The sequence below is a fragment of the Bombina bombina genome, chromosome 6 (assembly GCF_027579735.1).
Source record: "Bombina bombina isolate aBomBom1 chromosome 6, aBomBom1.pri, whole genome shotgun sequence".
Taxonomy (NCBI): Eukaryota; Metazoa; Chordata; class Amphibia; order Anura; family Bombinatoridae; genus Bombina; species Bombina bombina.
Genome location: NC_069504.1, coordinates 1,061,789,556 through 1,061,807,554, shown reverse-complemented (window position 1 = coordinate 1,061,807,554; position 17,999 = coordinate 1,061,789,556). Strand labels below are relative to the sequence as shown.

Sequence of the window (17,999 nt, the reverse complement as noted above, 5' to 3'; positions counted from 1 at the left end):
AATGTAATCCGTAGGCTATTTCACCAAACGGTCATAAGGACATCCTTGTATAATTAGCTTGTAAAAAAACAAAGAGGACTTTATAGAAGAACCACAAAAATTACTTCTGCAGACCATTATTACTTCCTGCCTAGTAGCTGGTAAGATTACAGCAGCTATACTCAGACACAGAGGAATGAAAAGCAGACCCAGAGAGGTGAGCAGCCAGCTAAAGTAAACAAGGTTGTGTGGAAGTATGGTAGTCTGTAAGCCCTAACAGCTGGAATCATTTGCTTCTAACAAGCAATACAAATTTGAGTTCAATAACCTCTGAAAAACAAAAGAATTGTCTGTATTATTAAAGGGCCACTAAACAAACAAAACAAAATTATGGTTCAGATAAAGCATACACTATACAGGAAAAATAGGATTAAGTTTGAAAAAAATATTCTACTGCTCATTTCAAATTGAAAAGGGATATTGCGTCTTTATCGTGTGTGTGTCTATTATTCAATTATTTTTAGTGGTCCTTTAATAGGGACAGTCTAGTCAAAATTAAAGCGACCTTTTTGATTTTTCTTTGCATAAATGTTTTATAGATGAACCATTAATATAGCCCATACAGGTTTGTTTTTTGTAAAACATATGTATATAACATTGTGCTAAGACACCTAAGCAAGCCCCAAAGTGTTAGATGTATACTAATGTCTATCTTTTCATATGCAGGGGAGGGTCTTCTCGTTTTGATTTCCAGCCCCATTTCAGTGGATGCCCCAGCCTAACTTTATTAACAATGCTAAATTGGGAGCTTCTAAGTGTGTTTTTAAAAGGTTTAATACTGGATTTTTATCAGTATCTGTGCATATTCTTTATAGTAGTGTCAATTACATGCAGTTATATGAAAATTAGTGTATACTGTTCCTTTAAACTTTTGTGATTTGTATAGGGAATTAAATTTTTAAATAACTTTCCAGTTTACATTTATCATAACTTTTCCTTCACTCTTTTGGTATTCTTTGTTGAAAACTAAAATGTAGGTAGGCTCATGTGTTAATTTCTAAGCCCTTGAAGGCCACCTCTTATTTCATGGCATTTTGACAGTTATTTACAGCTAGATAGAGCTAGTTCATGTGTTCCAAATAGATAACATTGTGCTCACTGTCGTGGCGTTACCTAGTTGTCAGCACTGATTGGCTAAAATGCAAGTCTTTCAAAAGAACTGAAATAAGGGGGCCGTCTGCAGAGGCTTAGATACAATGTAATCACAGAGGTAAAAAGTATTAATATAACTGTGTTGGTTATGCAAAACTGGGGAATGGGTAATAAAAGAAATCTCTTTTTAAATAAAAAAAACTGGAGTAGACTGCCATTTTCAGTAAAGCCTAATCAACATGTGTGTTAAATGGACAGTAGAAACCTTGATATTGTAAAATAAATTTAGTTTTTAATTTTAGCTATGTTATTCTATAGAACCGCAACAGAAAAGTTTGGCAATTACAAGGCGTTCAGTGTTCCTTTTGGCACTTTATAGCAGAAGCATATGCACAATGTTAGGACACAAAATAAAAATAATCAAGTTGAACAAATTCTGTGTTTTTTTACACTATACTGTAAATCATGAGCGTTAAATTAAACGGGCATAAGTTAAAATTCATTAATAGGCAACAGTTAATTTAATTTGTACTCAATAACTGTTTAGGTACTCTGAGCTACAAGATTATGTTCATATTTAGTATAGAATTATCTTTAAAACGATGAGTCATATTCTCTAAGTAAAGTAGAGACCGAAATTGGGACTGCATAATAGCCTCCACGGTATCCAGTGGGACTGGGAACCATTGAATTTGAAAGGGTACATTGCCCCTTTCAAATGAGAAATCACTTCTCTCTTTAGGCTTAACATAGCAAACTGGAAAGTTGTTTTAAAAAAATAAGAATTTTGTGAATCATGAAAGAAATAAAGGCGAGTCATGTCCCTTTTCATGTCGTCCTCAGCATGTGCACAAGTTCAAAAGGTACAGATGAAACTCAAAAAAATTAGAATATTGTGCAAAAGTTAATTTTATTTCACTAATGCAACTTAAAAGGTGAAACTAATATGAGAGACTCATTACATGCAAAGCAAGATAGTTCAAGCCGTGATTTGTCATAATTGTGATGATTATGGCTTGCAGCTCATAAAAACCCCAAATTCACAATCTCAGAAAATTAGAATATTGTGAAAAGGTGCAATTTTCTAGGCTCAAAGTGTCCCACTCTAATCAGCTTATTAGGCCATAACACCTGCAAAGGGTTCCTGAGCCTTTAAATGGTCTCTCAGTCTGGTTCAGTAGGAATCACAATCATTGGAAGACTGCTGACCTGACAGTTGTGCAGAAAACCATCATTAACACCCTCCATAAGGAGGGAAAGCCTCAAAAGGTATTTGCAAAAGAAGTTGGATGTTCCCAAAGTGCTGTATCAAAGCACATTAATAGAAAGTTATGTGGAAGGGAAAAGTGTGGAAGAAAAAAGGTGCACAAGCAGCAGGGATGACCGCAGCCTGGAGAGGATTGTCAGGAAAAGGCTATTCAAAAGTGATGGTGGACTTTTACAAGGAGTGGACTGAGGCTGGAGTCAGTGCATCAAGAGTCACCACACACAGACGGATCCTGGACATGGGCTTCAAATGCCGTATTCCTCTTGTCAAGCCACTCCTGAACAACAAACAACGTCAGAAGCGTCTTACCTGGGCTAAAGAAAAACAGACCTGGTCTGTTGCTCAGTGGTCCATAGTCCTCTTTCTGATGAGAGCAAATTTTGCATCTCATTTGGAAACCAAGGAACCAGAGTATGGAGAAATAATAGAGAGGCACACACTGCAAGATGCTTGAAGTCCAGTGTGAAGTTTCCACAGTCTGTATTGATTTGGGGAGCCATGTCATCTGCTGGTGTTGGTCCACTGCGTTTCATTAAGTCCAGGGTTAACGCAGCAGTCTACCAGAAGATTTTGGAGCACTTCATGCTTTCTTCCGCAGGCAAGCTCTATGGGAATGCCGACTTCATTTTCCAGCAGGACTTGGCACCTGCCCACACTGCCAAAAGCACCAAAACCTGGTTCAATGACCGCAGGATTACTGTGCTTGATTGGCCAGCAAACTCGCCTGAATCTATGGGGCATTGCCAAGAGAAAGATGAGACATGAGACCGAACAATGCAGAAGAGCTGAAGGCTGCTATTGAAGCATCCTGGTCTTCCATAACACCTCAGCAGTGCCACAGGCTGATAGCTTACATGCTATGTCGCATTGAGGCAGTAATTGCTGCAAAAGGGGCCCAAACAAAGTACTGAATACATACAGTATGCATGCTTATACTTTTCAGAGGTCCGATATTGTTCTATGTACAATCTTTGTTTTATTGATTGCATGTAATATTCTAATTTTCTGAGATTGTGGATTTGGGGTTTTCATGAGCTGTAAGCCATAATCGTCACAATTATGATAAATCGCGTCTTGAACTATCTTGCTTTGCATGTAATAAGTCCATCTCATATTAGTTTCACCTTTTAAGCTGCATTAGTGAAATAAATTAACTTTTGCACGATATTCTAATTTTTCGAGTTTCACCTGTATTTGTATACTAGTCTGATTGGCTGATGGCCGTCACTTGATACAGGGGGCCAGCAATGGGGGGACAAAATAAATTTGTCAGAAAACAAATCTACTGCTAATTTGTAATTTAGAATAAGTGCCATTACATTGAGTTTTTATTATGCACGTGTTCATTACGCAAGTATACTGTATTTAGTGGTCCTTAAGTGATTAAATCATGCAGTATGCTCCATGTATCCTGCCTAGAGATGTAAAATTTCCGGAAATTTTTAAGTTATGGAGAAAAAAAAAATTCCTGTTTTTTCCAGAAAAAAATGGAAAAAATTTAAAAAATGCAGCGTGGAGTAGTTTCATAACTTTATCATTTTTTTTACACTGAGAACATGAAATGCAGTGTATATAATAAAAGCACAGTTGATTCAGTAAATAAACTAAACTTGCTTTTTAAAACTAATTTTTGTTACAAATGGAATAACAATGTCTGTATATGTTAAGAACAGTTGAACTATACATGAGAACAAGTAACCACTCCCTTTCCCTCAAAAGCAACAAAATAAGCAAATAAGCCACCCAAAAAAAAAAGAAAAAAGGATTTGCCCCTTAGCACCAATTGCAAATAAAAAGGTAAGTAACTGGCATTATTTGTGCCAGTAGGATATAAACATTGGGGGAGTGTAAGGACCAGCTCAATATTAAAGCTCCAATAGCAAAGTTTAACTTTGGAGTGGTGCTTTAAAAAAAAATTGAGTAAAGGAAACAAAGACAACATATGCATGCAATTTAATCAAAGCTTTTCAACTACTGCTATCATTTTCCGTTTCTTCTTACTCTTCATATTTGTCATTTTTCTCATGGACTTCTAAAAACTTAAAGGAACATGAAACCCAAATTTTTTCTCTCATGATTTAGAAAGAGCATACTATTATAAACAACTTTCTAATTTACTTCTATTATCTATTTTGCTTCATTCTCTTGATATTCTTTGCTGAAAAGCATATCTAGATATGCTTAGTAGCTGCTGATTGGTAGCTGCACATAGATGTATCCTGTGATTGGTTTACCTTGTGCATTGCAATATCTTCATTAAAGTATATCTATAGAATGAAGAAAATTAGGTAATAGAAGTAAATTGGAGTATTGTTTAAAGTTGTATTCTCTACCTTAATCATGAAAGAAAATGTTTGGGTATAGTGTCTCTTTAAGGTTTGCATTATCTATAAATAAAGGTATTGTGTATTTTTGTGAGGCAGTGGTTTGCAACACTTCCTTACTTAAAGATGCTGCTGGTGAAGAAGCACTTTCTAATTATACAGAAGCAGCAGAAAGTGTTTCTGGAATGAGAACTTTGAAGGGAAATGCTACTTGTACTTTCATTATGGTTTCCAAACTCTAAATCAATGTTTCCCAAACGCAGTCCTCACGTACTCCCAACAGGTCAGGTTTTCACAGGTGAAATAATCAGCTGATGGGTGTGAGCAGGTTAGTACTGATCAGCCGATTACTGTGCACTAGTTCAGCCAGTGGCGTCACTAGGGGGGGGGCGGGGGGGGGCGGGCCGCACCCGGGTGACACCCTCCAGGGGGTGACACCAAAAAAAAAAAAAAAAAAAAAAAATTTTTTTTTTTTTTTTTTTTTTTACATTTTATTGAAATTCAAAGAAATACAATGTTGAGATGCATAGATTATTTTATTAGAGGCTGGCATTTGTGAACATTAGTGGGACTGGGGAAGTTTCATAGTTTGTGCGCAGAATTTTCATAGTTTGTGCGCCTAAACCTTTTCTTCAGTGATTTATTTTAGAGTGCTCTGTTTATCTTTCATTTGATGTTCTGCTGAGCCAGGGAGGAGCTCTAGGCATGAGCTTCATAATTAATGCAGTGCAGTTTACATATTTTGTATGTGTGTGTGTCTGAGTTTTTGTGTGTCTCAGTGTTTTTGTGTGTGTGTTTTTGTGTGTGTGTTTTTGTGTGTGTGTCTGAGTGTGTTTCCGAGTGTTTGTGTGTGCATCTGAGTATGTTTTTAAGTGTGTCTGAGTGTTTGTATGTGTGTATGCCTGTGTTTTTGTGTGTGTCTGCTTTCTGGGGGGGGGTGACACCATGACTTACCGCACCGGGTGACACCAACCCTAGTGACGCCACTGAGTTCAGCTATGATGAAAACCAGCCCTGTTGGGGGTACGTGAGGACTGTGTTTTGGAAACACTGCTATAGATGTTGGTCTCGCCAATTAAGACCTGAGAGTACAGAAACTCTCCCCTGTACACCAACATTCGCCCAGTGTAGCAGGAACAAGATGGAGCCCAGAAGCAAACTAAACTGAAGCCTGTCCCCTTCAGTGCCCCCTAGAGGCAGAAATGCATATTTGTCTTATTTGAGAATTGCATTTAGAAGTATAGTGTACTTGAATTGTATTACAGGATTTGTTTGTCTTCAGCTGAGAGAACTTGCAATGATTTCAGACTTTACATAAAGTCTCAGACGCCTTTCATTAAAGGGCCACTGTAAGTAAATATTTTCTATGCCTGTTACTAACTAACTACCTCAAATACGCTTTTTATCAATAGCATTTCATTAACATATCTCTACCGTATATCAGAAATCTTGTCTGCAAATTTAATTGCTTTCCAAACCCACTCCGTGGGTATCCTTTGCTCTGTACCAATCCGTTTACAATACCTAGGTTTCAAAATGGCGCTTTAAACACAAAGTTATTGGTTTAAGTATTTTGAACATGCAGTGCTGAAAATAGTGTGCAGGATAACGTGACATCATCGGCGAATAAAAGATATAACTTTTAGAACGTTATGAAACTTCGTTTTGGAGAAAATACAGGTCAGTAGGTTTTAATGTTTATTAACTTTAATATGTTAGTTGTTTAGCTTAAAAATTATAACAGAAAGTAATCCTTTAAGGTTTTTGTGTTATAAACTTTGAATACCATGTCATCGACAATATCATTGTAAAAAAAAAAAAAAAAAAAAAAACATATTCAACACCATTTTTTTTTTTTCTGGGGGTGCGGAAACGGCTTTTGGGGGGGGTGGGGAGGAAAAGGGAAAAAAAACTGTCTGACCAAAGATAAAAAATTGTGCGCCACCACGAACAAAGTAGGATGCAGAAAAAAAAAGCAGTGGAGTGGATGCGGCTTCTTTCATTTGAGAAAAGTGATATTACTGCAACACAAGGGCATGGCTAAAAACATAATTTATGCTTACCTGATAAATTCCTTTCTTCTGTAGTGTGATCAGTCCACGGGTCATCATTACTTCTGGGATATTACTCCTCCCCAACAGGAAGTGCAAGAGGATTCACCCAGCAGAGCTGCATATAGCTCCTCCCCTCTACGTCACTCCCAGTCATTCGACCAAGGACCAACGAGAAAGGAGAAGCCAAGGGTGTAGTGGTGACTGGAGTATAACTTAAAAAATATTTACCTGCCTTAAAAACAGGGCGGGCCGTGGACTGATCACACTACAGAAGAAAGGAATTTATCAGGTAAGCATAAATTATGTTTTCTTCTGTTAAGTGTGATCAGTCCACGGGTCATCATTACTTCTGGGATACCAATACCAAAGCAAAAGTACACGGATGACGGGAGGGATAGGCAGGCTCTTTATACAGAAGGAACCACTGCCTGAAGAACCTTTCTCCCAAAAATAGCCTCCGAGGAAGCAAAAGTGTCAAATTTGTAAAATTTGGAAAAAGTATGAAGCGAAGACCAAGTTGCAGCCTTGCAAATCTGCTCAACAGAGGCCTCATTCTTGAAGGCCCAAGTGGAAGCCACAGCTCTAGTAGAATGAGCTGTAATTCTTTCAGGAGGCTGCTGTCCAGCAGTCTCATAAGCTAAACGAATTATGCTACGAAGCCAAAAAGAAAGAGAGGTAGCAGAAGCCTTTTGACCTCTCCTCTGACCAGAGTAAACGACAAACAGAGAAGACGTTTGTCGAAATTCCTTAGTTGCCTGTAAGTAAAATTTTAGAGCACGGACTACATCCAGGTTGTGCAGTAGACGTTCCTTCTTCGAAGAAGGATTTGGGCACAAAGAAGGAACAACAATCTCTTGATTGATATTCCTGTTAGTGACTACCTTAGGTAAGAACCCAGGTTTAGTACGCAGAACTACCTTATCCGAATGAAAAATCAAATAAGGAGAATCACAATGTAAGGCTGATAATTCAGAGACTCTTCGAGCCGAGGAAATAGCCATTAAAAATAGAACTTTCCAAGATAACAACTTTATATCAATGGAATGAAGGGGTTCAAACGGAACGCCCTGTAAAACATTAAGAACAAGGTTTAAACTCCATGGTGGAGCAACAGTTTTAAACACAGGCTTAATCCTGGCCAAAGCCTGACAAAAAGCCTGGACGTCAGGAACTTCTGACAGACGTTTGTGTAACAGAATGGACAGAGCAGAGATCTGTCCCTTTAATGAACTAGCAGATAAACACTTTTCTAAACCTTCTTGTAGAAAAGACAATATCCTAGGAATCCTAACCTTACTCCAAGAGTAACCTTTGGATTCACACCAACATAGGTATTTACGCCATATCTTATGGTAAATCCTTCTGGTAACAGGCTTCCTAGCCTGTATTAAGGTATCAATAACTGACTCAGAAAACCCACGTCTTGATAAAATCAAGCGTTCAATTTCCAAGCAGTCAGCTTCAGAGAAGTTAGATTTTGATGTTTGAAAGGACCCTGTATCAGAAGGTCCTGTTTCAGAGGTAGAGACCAAGGTGGACAGGATGACATGTCCACCAGGTCTGCATACCAAGTCCTGCGTGGCCATGCAGGTGCTATTAGAATCACTGATGCTCTCTCCTGTTTGATTCTGGCAATCAATCGAGGAAGCATCGGGAAGGGTGGAAACACGTAAGCCATCCTGAAGTCCCAAGGTGCTGTCAGGGCATCTATCAGGACTGCTCCTGGATCCCTGGATCTGGACCCGTAACGAGGAAGCTTGGCGTTCTGTCGAGACGCCATGAGATCTATCTCTGGTTTGCCCCAACGTCGAAGTATTTGGGCAAAGACCTCCGGATGAAGTTCCCACTCCCCCGGATGAAAAGTCTGACGACTTAAGAAATCCGCCTCCCAGTTCTCCACTCCCGGGATGTGGATTGCTGACAGGTGGCAAGAGTGAGACTCTGCCCAGCGAATTATCTTCGATACATCCATCATTGCTAGGGAGCTTCTTGTCCCTCCCTGATGGTTGATGTAAGCTACAGTCGTGATTTTGTCCGACTGAAACCTGATGAACCCCCGAGTTGTCAACTGGGGCCAAGCCAGGAGTGCATTGAGAACTGCTCTCAATTCCAGAATGTTTATTGGCAGGAGACTCTCCTCCTGACTCCATTGTCCCTGAGCCTTCAGAGAATTCCAGACGGCACCCCAACCTAGAAGGCTGGCGTCTGTTGTTACAATTGTCCAGTCTGGTCTGCTGAATGGCATCCCCCTGGACAGATGTGGCCGAGAAGCCACCATAGAAGAGAATTTCTGGTCTCTTGATCCAGATTCAGAGAAGGGGACAAGTCTGAGTAATCCCCATTCCACTGACTTAGCATGCACAGTTGCAGTGGTCTGAGGTGTAAGCGTGCAAAGGGTACTATGTCCATTGCCGCTACCATTAAGCCGATTACCTCCATGCATTGAGCCACTGACGGGTGTTGAATGGAATGAAGGGTGCGGCAAGCACTTTGAAGTCTTGTTAGCCTGTCCTCTGTCAGGTAAATCTTCATTTCTACAGAATCTATAAGAGTCCCCAGGAAGGGAACTCTTGTGAGTGGAACGAGTGAACTTTTCTTTTCATTCACCTTCCATCCATGTGACCTTAGAAATACCAGTACTAACTCTGTATGAAACTTGGCAGTTTGAAAGCTTGAAGCTTGTATCAGAATGTCGTCTAGGTATGGAGCTACCGAGATTCCCCGCGGTCTTAGTACCGCCAGAAGAGCACCCAGAACCTTTGTGAAGATTCTTGGAGCTGTAGCCAATCCGAATGGAAGAGCCACAAACTGGTAATGCCTGTCTAGGAAGGCAAACCTTAGGTACCGGTAATGATCTTTGTGAATCGGTATGTGAAGGTAAGCATCTTTTAAATCTACTGTGGTCATGTACTGACCCTCTTGGATCATAGGTAAAATTGTCCGAATAGTCTCCATCTTGAACGATGGAACTCTTAGGAATTTGTTTAGGATCTTTAAGTCCAGGATTGGTCTGAAAGTTCCCTCTTTTTTGGGAACCACAAACAGATTTGAGTAAAACCCTTGTCCCTGTTCCGACCGTGGAACTGGATGGATTACTCCCATTAACAAGAGCTCTTGTACGCAGCGTAGAAACGCCTCTTTCTTTGTCTGGATGGTTGACAACCTTGACAGATGAAATCTCTCTCTTGGAGGAGAGTGTTTGAAGTCCAGAAGGTATCCCTGAGATATTATCTCTAGCGCCCAGGGATCCTGGACATCTCTTGCCCAAGCCTGGGCGAAGAGAGAAAGTCTGCCCCCCACTAGATCCGATCCCGGATCGGGGGCCCTCAATTCATGCTGTTTTAGGGGCAGCAGCAGGTTTCCTGGCCTGCTTGCCCTTGTTCCAAGACTGGTTAGGTCTCCAGTTTTGTCTGTAGCGAGCAACAGATCCTTCTTGCTTTGGGGCAGAGGAAGTTGATGCTGCTCCTGTTTTGAAATTCCGAAAGGAACGAAAATTAGACTGTTTGGCCTTAGGTTTGGCCCTGTTTTGAGGCAGGGCGTGGCCTTTACCTCCTGTAATGTCAGCGATAATTTCTTTCAAACCAGGCCCAAATAAGGACTGCCCTTTAAAAGCTATATTAAGTAATTTAGACTTAGAAGTAACATCAGCTGGCCAGGATTTTAGCCACAGCGCCCTGCGTGCCTGAATGGCGAATCCTGAATTCTTAGCCGTAAGTTTAGTTAAATGTACTACGGCCTCCGAAATGAATGAATTAGCTAGTTTAAGGACTCTAAGCCTGTCCGTAATGTCGTCCAGAATAGCTGAACTAATGTTCTCTTCCAGAGACTCAATCCAGAATGCCGCTGCAGCCGTGACCGGCGCAATGCATGCAAGGGGTTGCAATATAAAACCTTGTTGAACAAACATTTTCTTAAGGTAACCCTCTAATTTTTTATCCATTGGATCTGAAAAAGCACAGCTATCCTCCACCGGGATAGTGGTACGCTTAGCTAAAGTAGAAACTGCTCCCTCCACCTTAGGGACCGTTTGCCATAAGTCCCGTGTGGTGGCGTCTATTGGAAACATCTTTCTAAATATCGGAGGGGGTGAGAACGGCACACCGGGTCTATCCCACTCCTTAGTAACAATTTCAGTAAGTCTCTTAGGTATAGGAAAAACATCAGTACTCGCCGGTACCGCAAAATATTTATCCAACCTACACATTTTCTCTGGTATTGCAACTGTGTTACAATCATTCAGAGCCGCTAACACCTCCCCTAGTAATACACGGAGGTTTTCCAGCTTAAATTTAAAATTTGAAATATCTGAATCCAGTCTATTTGGATCAGAACCGTCACCCACAGAATGAAGTTCTCCGTCCTCATGTTCTGCCACCTGTGACGCAGTGTCTGACATGGCCCTAATATTATCAGCGCACTCTGTTCTCACCCCAGAGTGATCACGCTTGCCTCTTAGTTCTGGTAATTTAGCCAAAACTTCAGTCATAACAGTGGCCATATCTTGTAAAGTTATCTGTAATGGCCGCCCAGCTGTACTGGGCGCTACCATATCGCGCACCTCCCGAGCGGGAGATGCAGGTACTGACACGTGAGGCGAGTTAGTCGGCATAACTCTCCCCTCGTTGTTTGGTGAAATTTGTTCAATTTGTACAGATTGACTTTTATTTAAAGTAGCATCAATACAGTTAGTACATAAATTTCTATTGGGCTCCACTTTGGCATTGCAACAAATGACACAGGTATCTTCCTCTGAATCAGACATGTTTAACACACTAGCAATAAACTTGCAACTTGGAATACAATTCTATTAGAATATTATTAAAAACGTACTGTGCCTTTAAGAAGCACAGAAGATTTATGACAGTTGAAAATTAATAAACTGAAACAGTTATAGCCTCAATCCTTGTAAACAACACAACTTTAGCAAAGGTTTGATCCCATTAGCAAAAGACAACTAATTCTGAAAGCAGAAAAAAATTACAGAATAAACGTTTTTTATCTCAGTCAACTATAATCTCACAGCTCTGCTGAGAGAAATTACCTCCCTCAAAACAAGTTTTGAAGACCCCTGAGTTCTGTAGAGATGAACCGGATCATGCAGGAAATACAATGAGCTGCTGACTGAAATTTCTGATGCGTAGTAAAAGCGCCAAAAAACGGCCCCTCCCCCTCACACACAGCAGTGAGAGAGAACAGAAACTGTCAGAAAAAAGATCAAGCAACTGCCAAGTGGAAAAATAGTGCCCAAACATTTATTCACTCAGTACCTCAGCAAATGAAAACGATTTTACATTCCAGCAAAAACGTTAAACATAATTTCTTAGTTATTAAAAAGTTTTATGTACTTTTTACAGTGTAATTCCAGTGAAGTACCATTCCCCAGAATACTGAAGTGTAAAGTATACATACATGACATTATATCGGTATGGCAGGATTTTCTCATCAATTCCATTGTCAGAAAATAAAAGCTGCTACATACCTCTATGCAGATTCATCTGCCCGCTGTCCCCTGATCTGAAGTGTACCTCTCCTCAGATGGCCGAGAAACAGCAATATGATCTTAACTACTCCGGCTAAAATCATAGTAAAACTCTGGTAGATTCTTCTTCAAACTCTGCCAGAGAGGTAATAACACACTCCGGTGCTATTTTAAAATAACAAACTTTTGATTGAAGATATAAAACTAAATATAATCACCATAGTCCTCTCACACATCCTATCTAGTCGTTGGGTGCAAGAGAATGACTGGGAGTGACGTAGAGGGGAGGAGCTATATGCAGCTCTGCTGGGTGAATCCTCTTGCACTTCCTGTTGGGGAGGAGTAATATCCCAGAAGTAATGATGACCCGTGGACTGATCACACTTAACAGAAGAAAGTGACAATTTATTTAGCCACACTTCCCCTTCAAATTTGCACTAAATATTATTTATCCCATAAAACTGGGATGAAAGCACGGGGGGGGGGGGGAGAATAACTAACACAAAAGAAAAAGGAAGCTCTGGGAGGGAGAGCAAGATAATGAACTGTTTGATACTAAATTTTACTTTATTTTTAATGTTTTTGTCTCTTGGTTCGAGCATACAAAAAAAACAAGCGACACTGCCTACGACATTTGCTTCTACTTATCCTTTGGATGGTTCACTTGGCCCCATTTTCTGAATTGGCGAATAATCATGCCTGTGCCAAAAAAGTTCAAGAAAGTTGGCAACACTTTATACACAAACGTTGGATTCACTTCAACAATGTAACAAGAAACAGGGTCCAAGTCATGTGGTCGATACAGAGATCAGAGTCTTTGCCAGGCACAATGCAGGGGTTACATCTTAGATGTATGAAATGAATGCAATTGAGGAATACCCTACACACCTTTGTATGCCTGTTTAATGTCCCTTCTGAATTCTTTGAAACGGTCATTCATTCATAATTAAACCAATAAAACTGCACCGTTTTCCAAGAAAAGTGTGTGTGTGTGTAATATTATACACACACACACTTATAGATATACAAGTATCAATATATTTATATCAGCATCTGGAAAGTTATGAGCAGTGGTATATAGGTAACTAAGGCATACACAGTTTTGTAGGCCATATGTCAAATCATACATCCACACACACACAAAATAAAAAAAAAAAAAGAAGGGGTACAAGGCAAGGTGACTTTTCTTACCGAAGAGAACCATCCAAGTTGGATTTGTGAATGAAGCTCAACTTTGCATCAGCCCAGTAAAGTTTCTGCTCCTCATAATCCAAAGTTAGTCCATTTGGCCAGTAAAGGTCAGATTCCACAATAATCGACCGCAATGATCCATCCATACCAGCTCGTTCAATCTTTGGTACCTCACCCCAGTCCGTCCAATACATATACCTGCACAAAGAAAGAAGAGAAAAATCAATCTAATAACAGTAAATTCAACATTGCAGGTAAAATATTAGGCACTGTAATAAAAATAAAAAATAAGTTACTGCCATTTATTTTTCCAGATTTAAACCATAAAAACTAGTAACATAAGTAGTTGCACTCCCAGAACATACTACTCCAGATGGTGTCCAGTGATTTGTGCATACAAAAGTATGCCTGCTTCTCATTTGCTCACCAGATTTATTCTCATCTGGAGTGGCATGGCAAATGTTTATTTTCGCACTATAAAAGTTCTTTTAACAATTGTGGTTTGTCCATTCATTATTAAGTCATGAAAGACAAACTGAACCTTTGCATTTATAAAAGCCTAGTCTAAATCTAAATCAGAAGACAACTAGGCTGGGGGTTCAGCTGTCTGCTACAGACAACTTCTGTAATGAATTGAAAATATATATATATATATTTTTGTGTGTGTGTGGTTTTCAATAAATGTGCAGACCCATGAATTCTAAACTTGTATTAGCCGGTAAAATCAAAGAGCTCAGTTTGGATTCAGAAACAAAAAAAAAAAAAAAAAAACACTTGCATGAAGATTTCAGACCCCAGGAAACAAGTTTGAACATATACAAATTCCACTACCAATTAGCAAGTCATTGTCTGAAATCACACATCTCATGTACTTTAAAACCACAAGAATTGTAAACCAACAGTAAAAGACTATGCCACATGCCCCACCCACTTAAGAGGGTTTACACATGCCAGTGTTAGTCACCTTGCTAATGTTTGCCCAGTTTCAGCTTGCTGAATTGAAGGTTTTACGGTTATTGGGGAATCCCCAATAAATAAATCTGAAAATTTTGTACACAACTGGAGCCACAGCATCAAAGAGAGATAGAGAGATATAGATGATAGATATGACATGCATTCATAGGAGGCAGGTGAGGCACTACAGCACCTGCCATTTTGAGCATTTTAAATTTTTATTTAAAAAAATAAAAAAAATTCTCTCCATTCCCCCCACCCATATTGCGCAATAGACAGGCAGGCAGGCAGCATAGGGGGCTGCTTTCTCTCTATCGCACAATATTGTTGCATAGTCTTCTATCAGTAGCGCCATCCAGTGGTGGTTTGCAGCTGCAGTGCGGCTAAAAATAAAATTATAGAGGCATCTCTAATGCGGTCTATTATTTTTGCAGGGAGCCAATGGCGATTGACAGCACCAGGAGAACGTGACCGGAGTTGTTTGACTCCCTGCGCATGCTCACACTGAGGACCACTGGCAGGAACAGAGAAGAGACTGCTGCGCGTCCACTCCTGAGCAGCTCGTGGTGGATCAAGTAGACAGAGTTAGGGTCAAAAAAGTGATATAGTAGTGCGCTGGCGTTTATAAAACACCAAACACTTGCCAGAGGTTGAAAGATCCTTCGGTCTTTCAAAAGTTAGAATTGTGACAAAAAAAAGGAGGGGTTGGTAGGTGCGCTGCAATTAGCTTAAGGTATATGTGAAAAATAACTAAGGTATCTTCAAAATTATATAAAACCGTGATGTGTATTAAAATATTACTTTTAAGGAAAGGTGATTATTAGATAACCGCTATAATTATAGCGATATGTACAATAGTGATAGATAAAATTGTAAAGGAGTGTTTGCAAATTTGATATAAAAAGGACTTGCTACTAAGGTGTGTGTCCCACTAAATAAGTTGCCTATATAAATGTGCAATGTATTGAAACAAATGTGAAACACCAAAAACAGATTTGCCACAAACAAATTAGGACAATATTTTCTTTATAGTTAAAAAAAAAAAAAGGGGGCAATATACACAATACAAATTCTAAAATTGGTCTTGCTGACCCATATATTCAAAAAGAGACTATCAAACTATAGGGACGTCTCCCCAAAAAAACATAATTTATGTAAGAACTTACCTGATAAATTCATTTCTTTCATATTAGCAAGAGTCCATGAGCTAGTGACGTATGGGATATACATTCCTACCAGGAGGGGCAAAGTTTCCCAAACCTTAAAATGCCTATAAATACACCCCTCACCACACCCACAATTCAGTTTAACGAATAGCCAAGAAGTGGGGTGATAAGAAAAAAAGTGCGAAAGCATATAAAATAAGGAATTGGAATAATTGTGCTTTATACAAAAAAATCATAACCACCACAAAAAAGGGCGGGCCTCATGGACTCTTGCTAATATGAAATAAATGAATTTATCAGGTAAGTTCTTACATAAATTATGTTTTCTTTCATGTAATTAGCAAGAGTCCATGAGCTAGTGACGTATGGGATAATGACTACCCAAGATGTGGATCTTTCCATGCAAGAGTCACTAGAGAGGGAGGGATAAAATAAAGAAAGCCAATTCCTGCTGAAAATAATCCACACCCAAAATAAAGTTTAATGAAAAACATAAACAGAAGATTCAAACTGAAACAGCAGCCTGAAGTACTTTTCTACCAAAAACAGCTTCAGAAGAAGAAGAAAACACATCTAAATGGTAGAATTTAGTAAAAGTATGCAAAGAAGACCAAGTTGCTGCTTTGCAAATCTGATCAACCGAAGCCTCACTCCTAAACGCCCAGGAAGTAGAAACTGACTTAGTAGAATGAGCTCTAATCCTTTGAGGCTGAGTTTTACCCGACTCGACATAAGCATGATGAATTAAAGATTGAACCAAATTTCTTTGAAAAAACGTAATCTGCCCCCTACCGGCTGAACTGGAATGAGGGCCGCACCTTCATGTGGATTTGGGAGCTGGCTTTGGTTTTCTAAAAGGCTTGGATTTATTCCAGACTGGAGATGGTTTCCAAACTGATACCGCTCCTGAGGATGAAGGATCAGGCTTTTGTTCCTTGTTGTGACGAAAGGAACGAAAACGATTATTAGACCTAAATTTACCTTTAGATTTTTTATCCTGTGGTAAAAAAGTTCCTTTCCCTCCAGTAACAGTTGAGATAATAGAATCCAACTGAGAACCAAATAATTTATTACCCTGGAAAGAAAGGGAAAGCAGAGTAGACTTAGAAGACATATCAGCATTCCAAGTTTTAAGCCATAAAGCTCTTCTAGCTAAAATAGCTAGAGACATATACCTGACATCAACTCTAATGATATCAAAGATGGCATCACAAATAAAATTATTATTAGCATGTTGTAGAAGAATAATAATGCTATGAGAATTATGATCTGTTACTTGTTGCGCTAAAGCTTCTAACCAAAAGGTTGAAGCTGCAGCAACATCCGCTAAAGATATAGCAGGTCTAAGAAGATTACCTGAACACAAGTAAGCTTTTCTTAGAAAGGATTCAATTTTCCTATCTAAAGGATCCTTAAAGGAAGTACCATCTGCCGTAGGAATGGTAGTACGCTTAGCAAGAGTAGAGACAGCCCCATCAACCTTAGGGATTTTGTCCCAAAATTCTAATCTGTCAGATGGCACAGGATATAATTGCTTAAAACGTTTAGAGGGAGTAAAAGAATTACCCAAATTATTCCATTCCCTGGAAATTACTTCAGAAATAGCACCAGGGACAGGAAAAACTTCTGGAATAACTACAGGAAATTTAAAAACCTTATCTAAACGTTTAGATTTAGTATCAAGAGGACTAGAATCCTCAATTTCTAATGCAATTAGGACTTCTTTAAGTAAAGAACGAATAAATTCCATTTTAAATAAATATGAAGATTTATCAGCATCAACCTCTGAGACAGAATCCTCTGAATCAGAAGAACCAATATCAGTATCAGAATGATGATGTTCATTTAAAAATTCATCTGAAAAATGAGAAGTTTTAAAAGACTTTTTACGTTTACTAGAAGAAGGAATAACAGACATAGCCTTCTTAATGGATTTAGAAACAAAATCTCTTATGTTATCAGGAACACTGAGTATTAGATGTTGACGGAACAGCAACAGGTAATGTAACAGTACTAAAGGAAATATTATCTGCATTAGCAAGTTTGTCATGACAAACAGTACAAACAACAGCTGGAGGAACAGATACCAAAAGTTTACAGCAGATACACTTAGCTTTGGTAGCTCCAGCACCAGGCAGGGATATTCCTGAAGTATCTTCTGACTCAGCTTCAACGTGGGACATCTTGCAATATGTAATAGAAAAAACAACATATAAAGCAAAATTGATCAAATTCCTTAAATGACAGTTTCAGGAATGGGAAAAAAATGCCAATGAACAAGCTTCTAGCAACCAGAAGCACAAAATAATGAGACTTAAATAATGTGGAGACAATAGTGAGGCCCATATTTTTTTAGCGCCAAAAAAGCACCACATTATTTGGCGCCTAAATGCTTTTGGCGCCAAAATGACGCCACATCCGGACGCCGACACC

General features: G+C 39.2%; 1 protein-coding gene across 1 annotated transcript in view; it reads right to left on the bottom strand.

The window, feature by feature from the left end:
* The window catches only part of LRP6 (LDL receptor related protein 6), a 473,927-nt gene that overhangs the window by 356,884 nt on the left and 99,044 nt on the right, over nt 1-17,999 (bottom strand). The window contains exon 3 of the mRNA XM_053718916.1: nt 13,447-13,644. Coding sequence (XP_053574891.1) covers nt 13,447-13,644 — 198 coding nt within the window. The remainder of the gene's footprint in view (nt 1-13,446; nt 13,645-17,999) is intronic.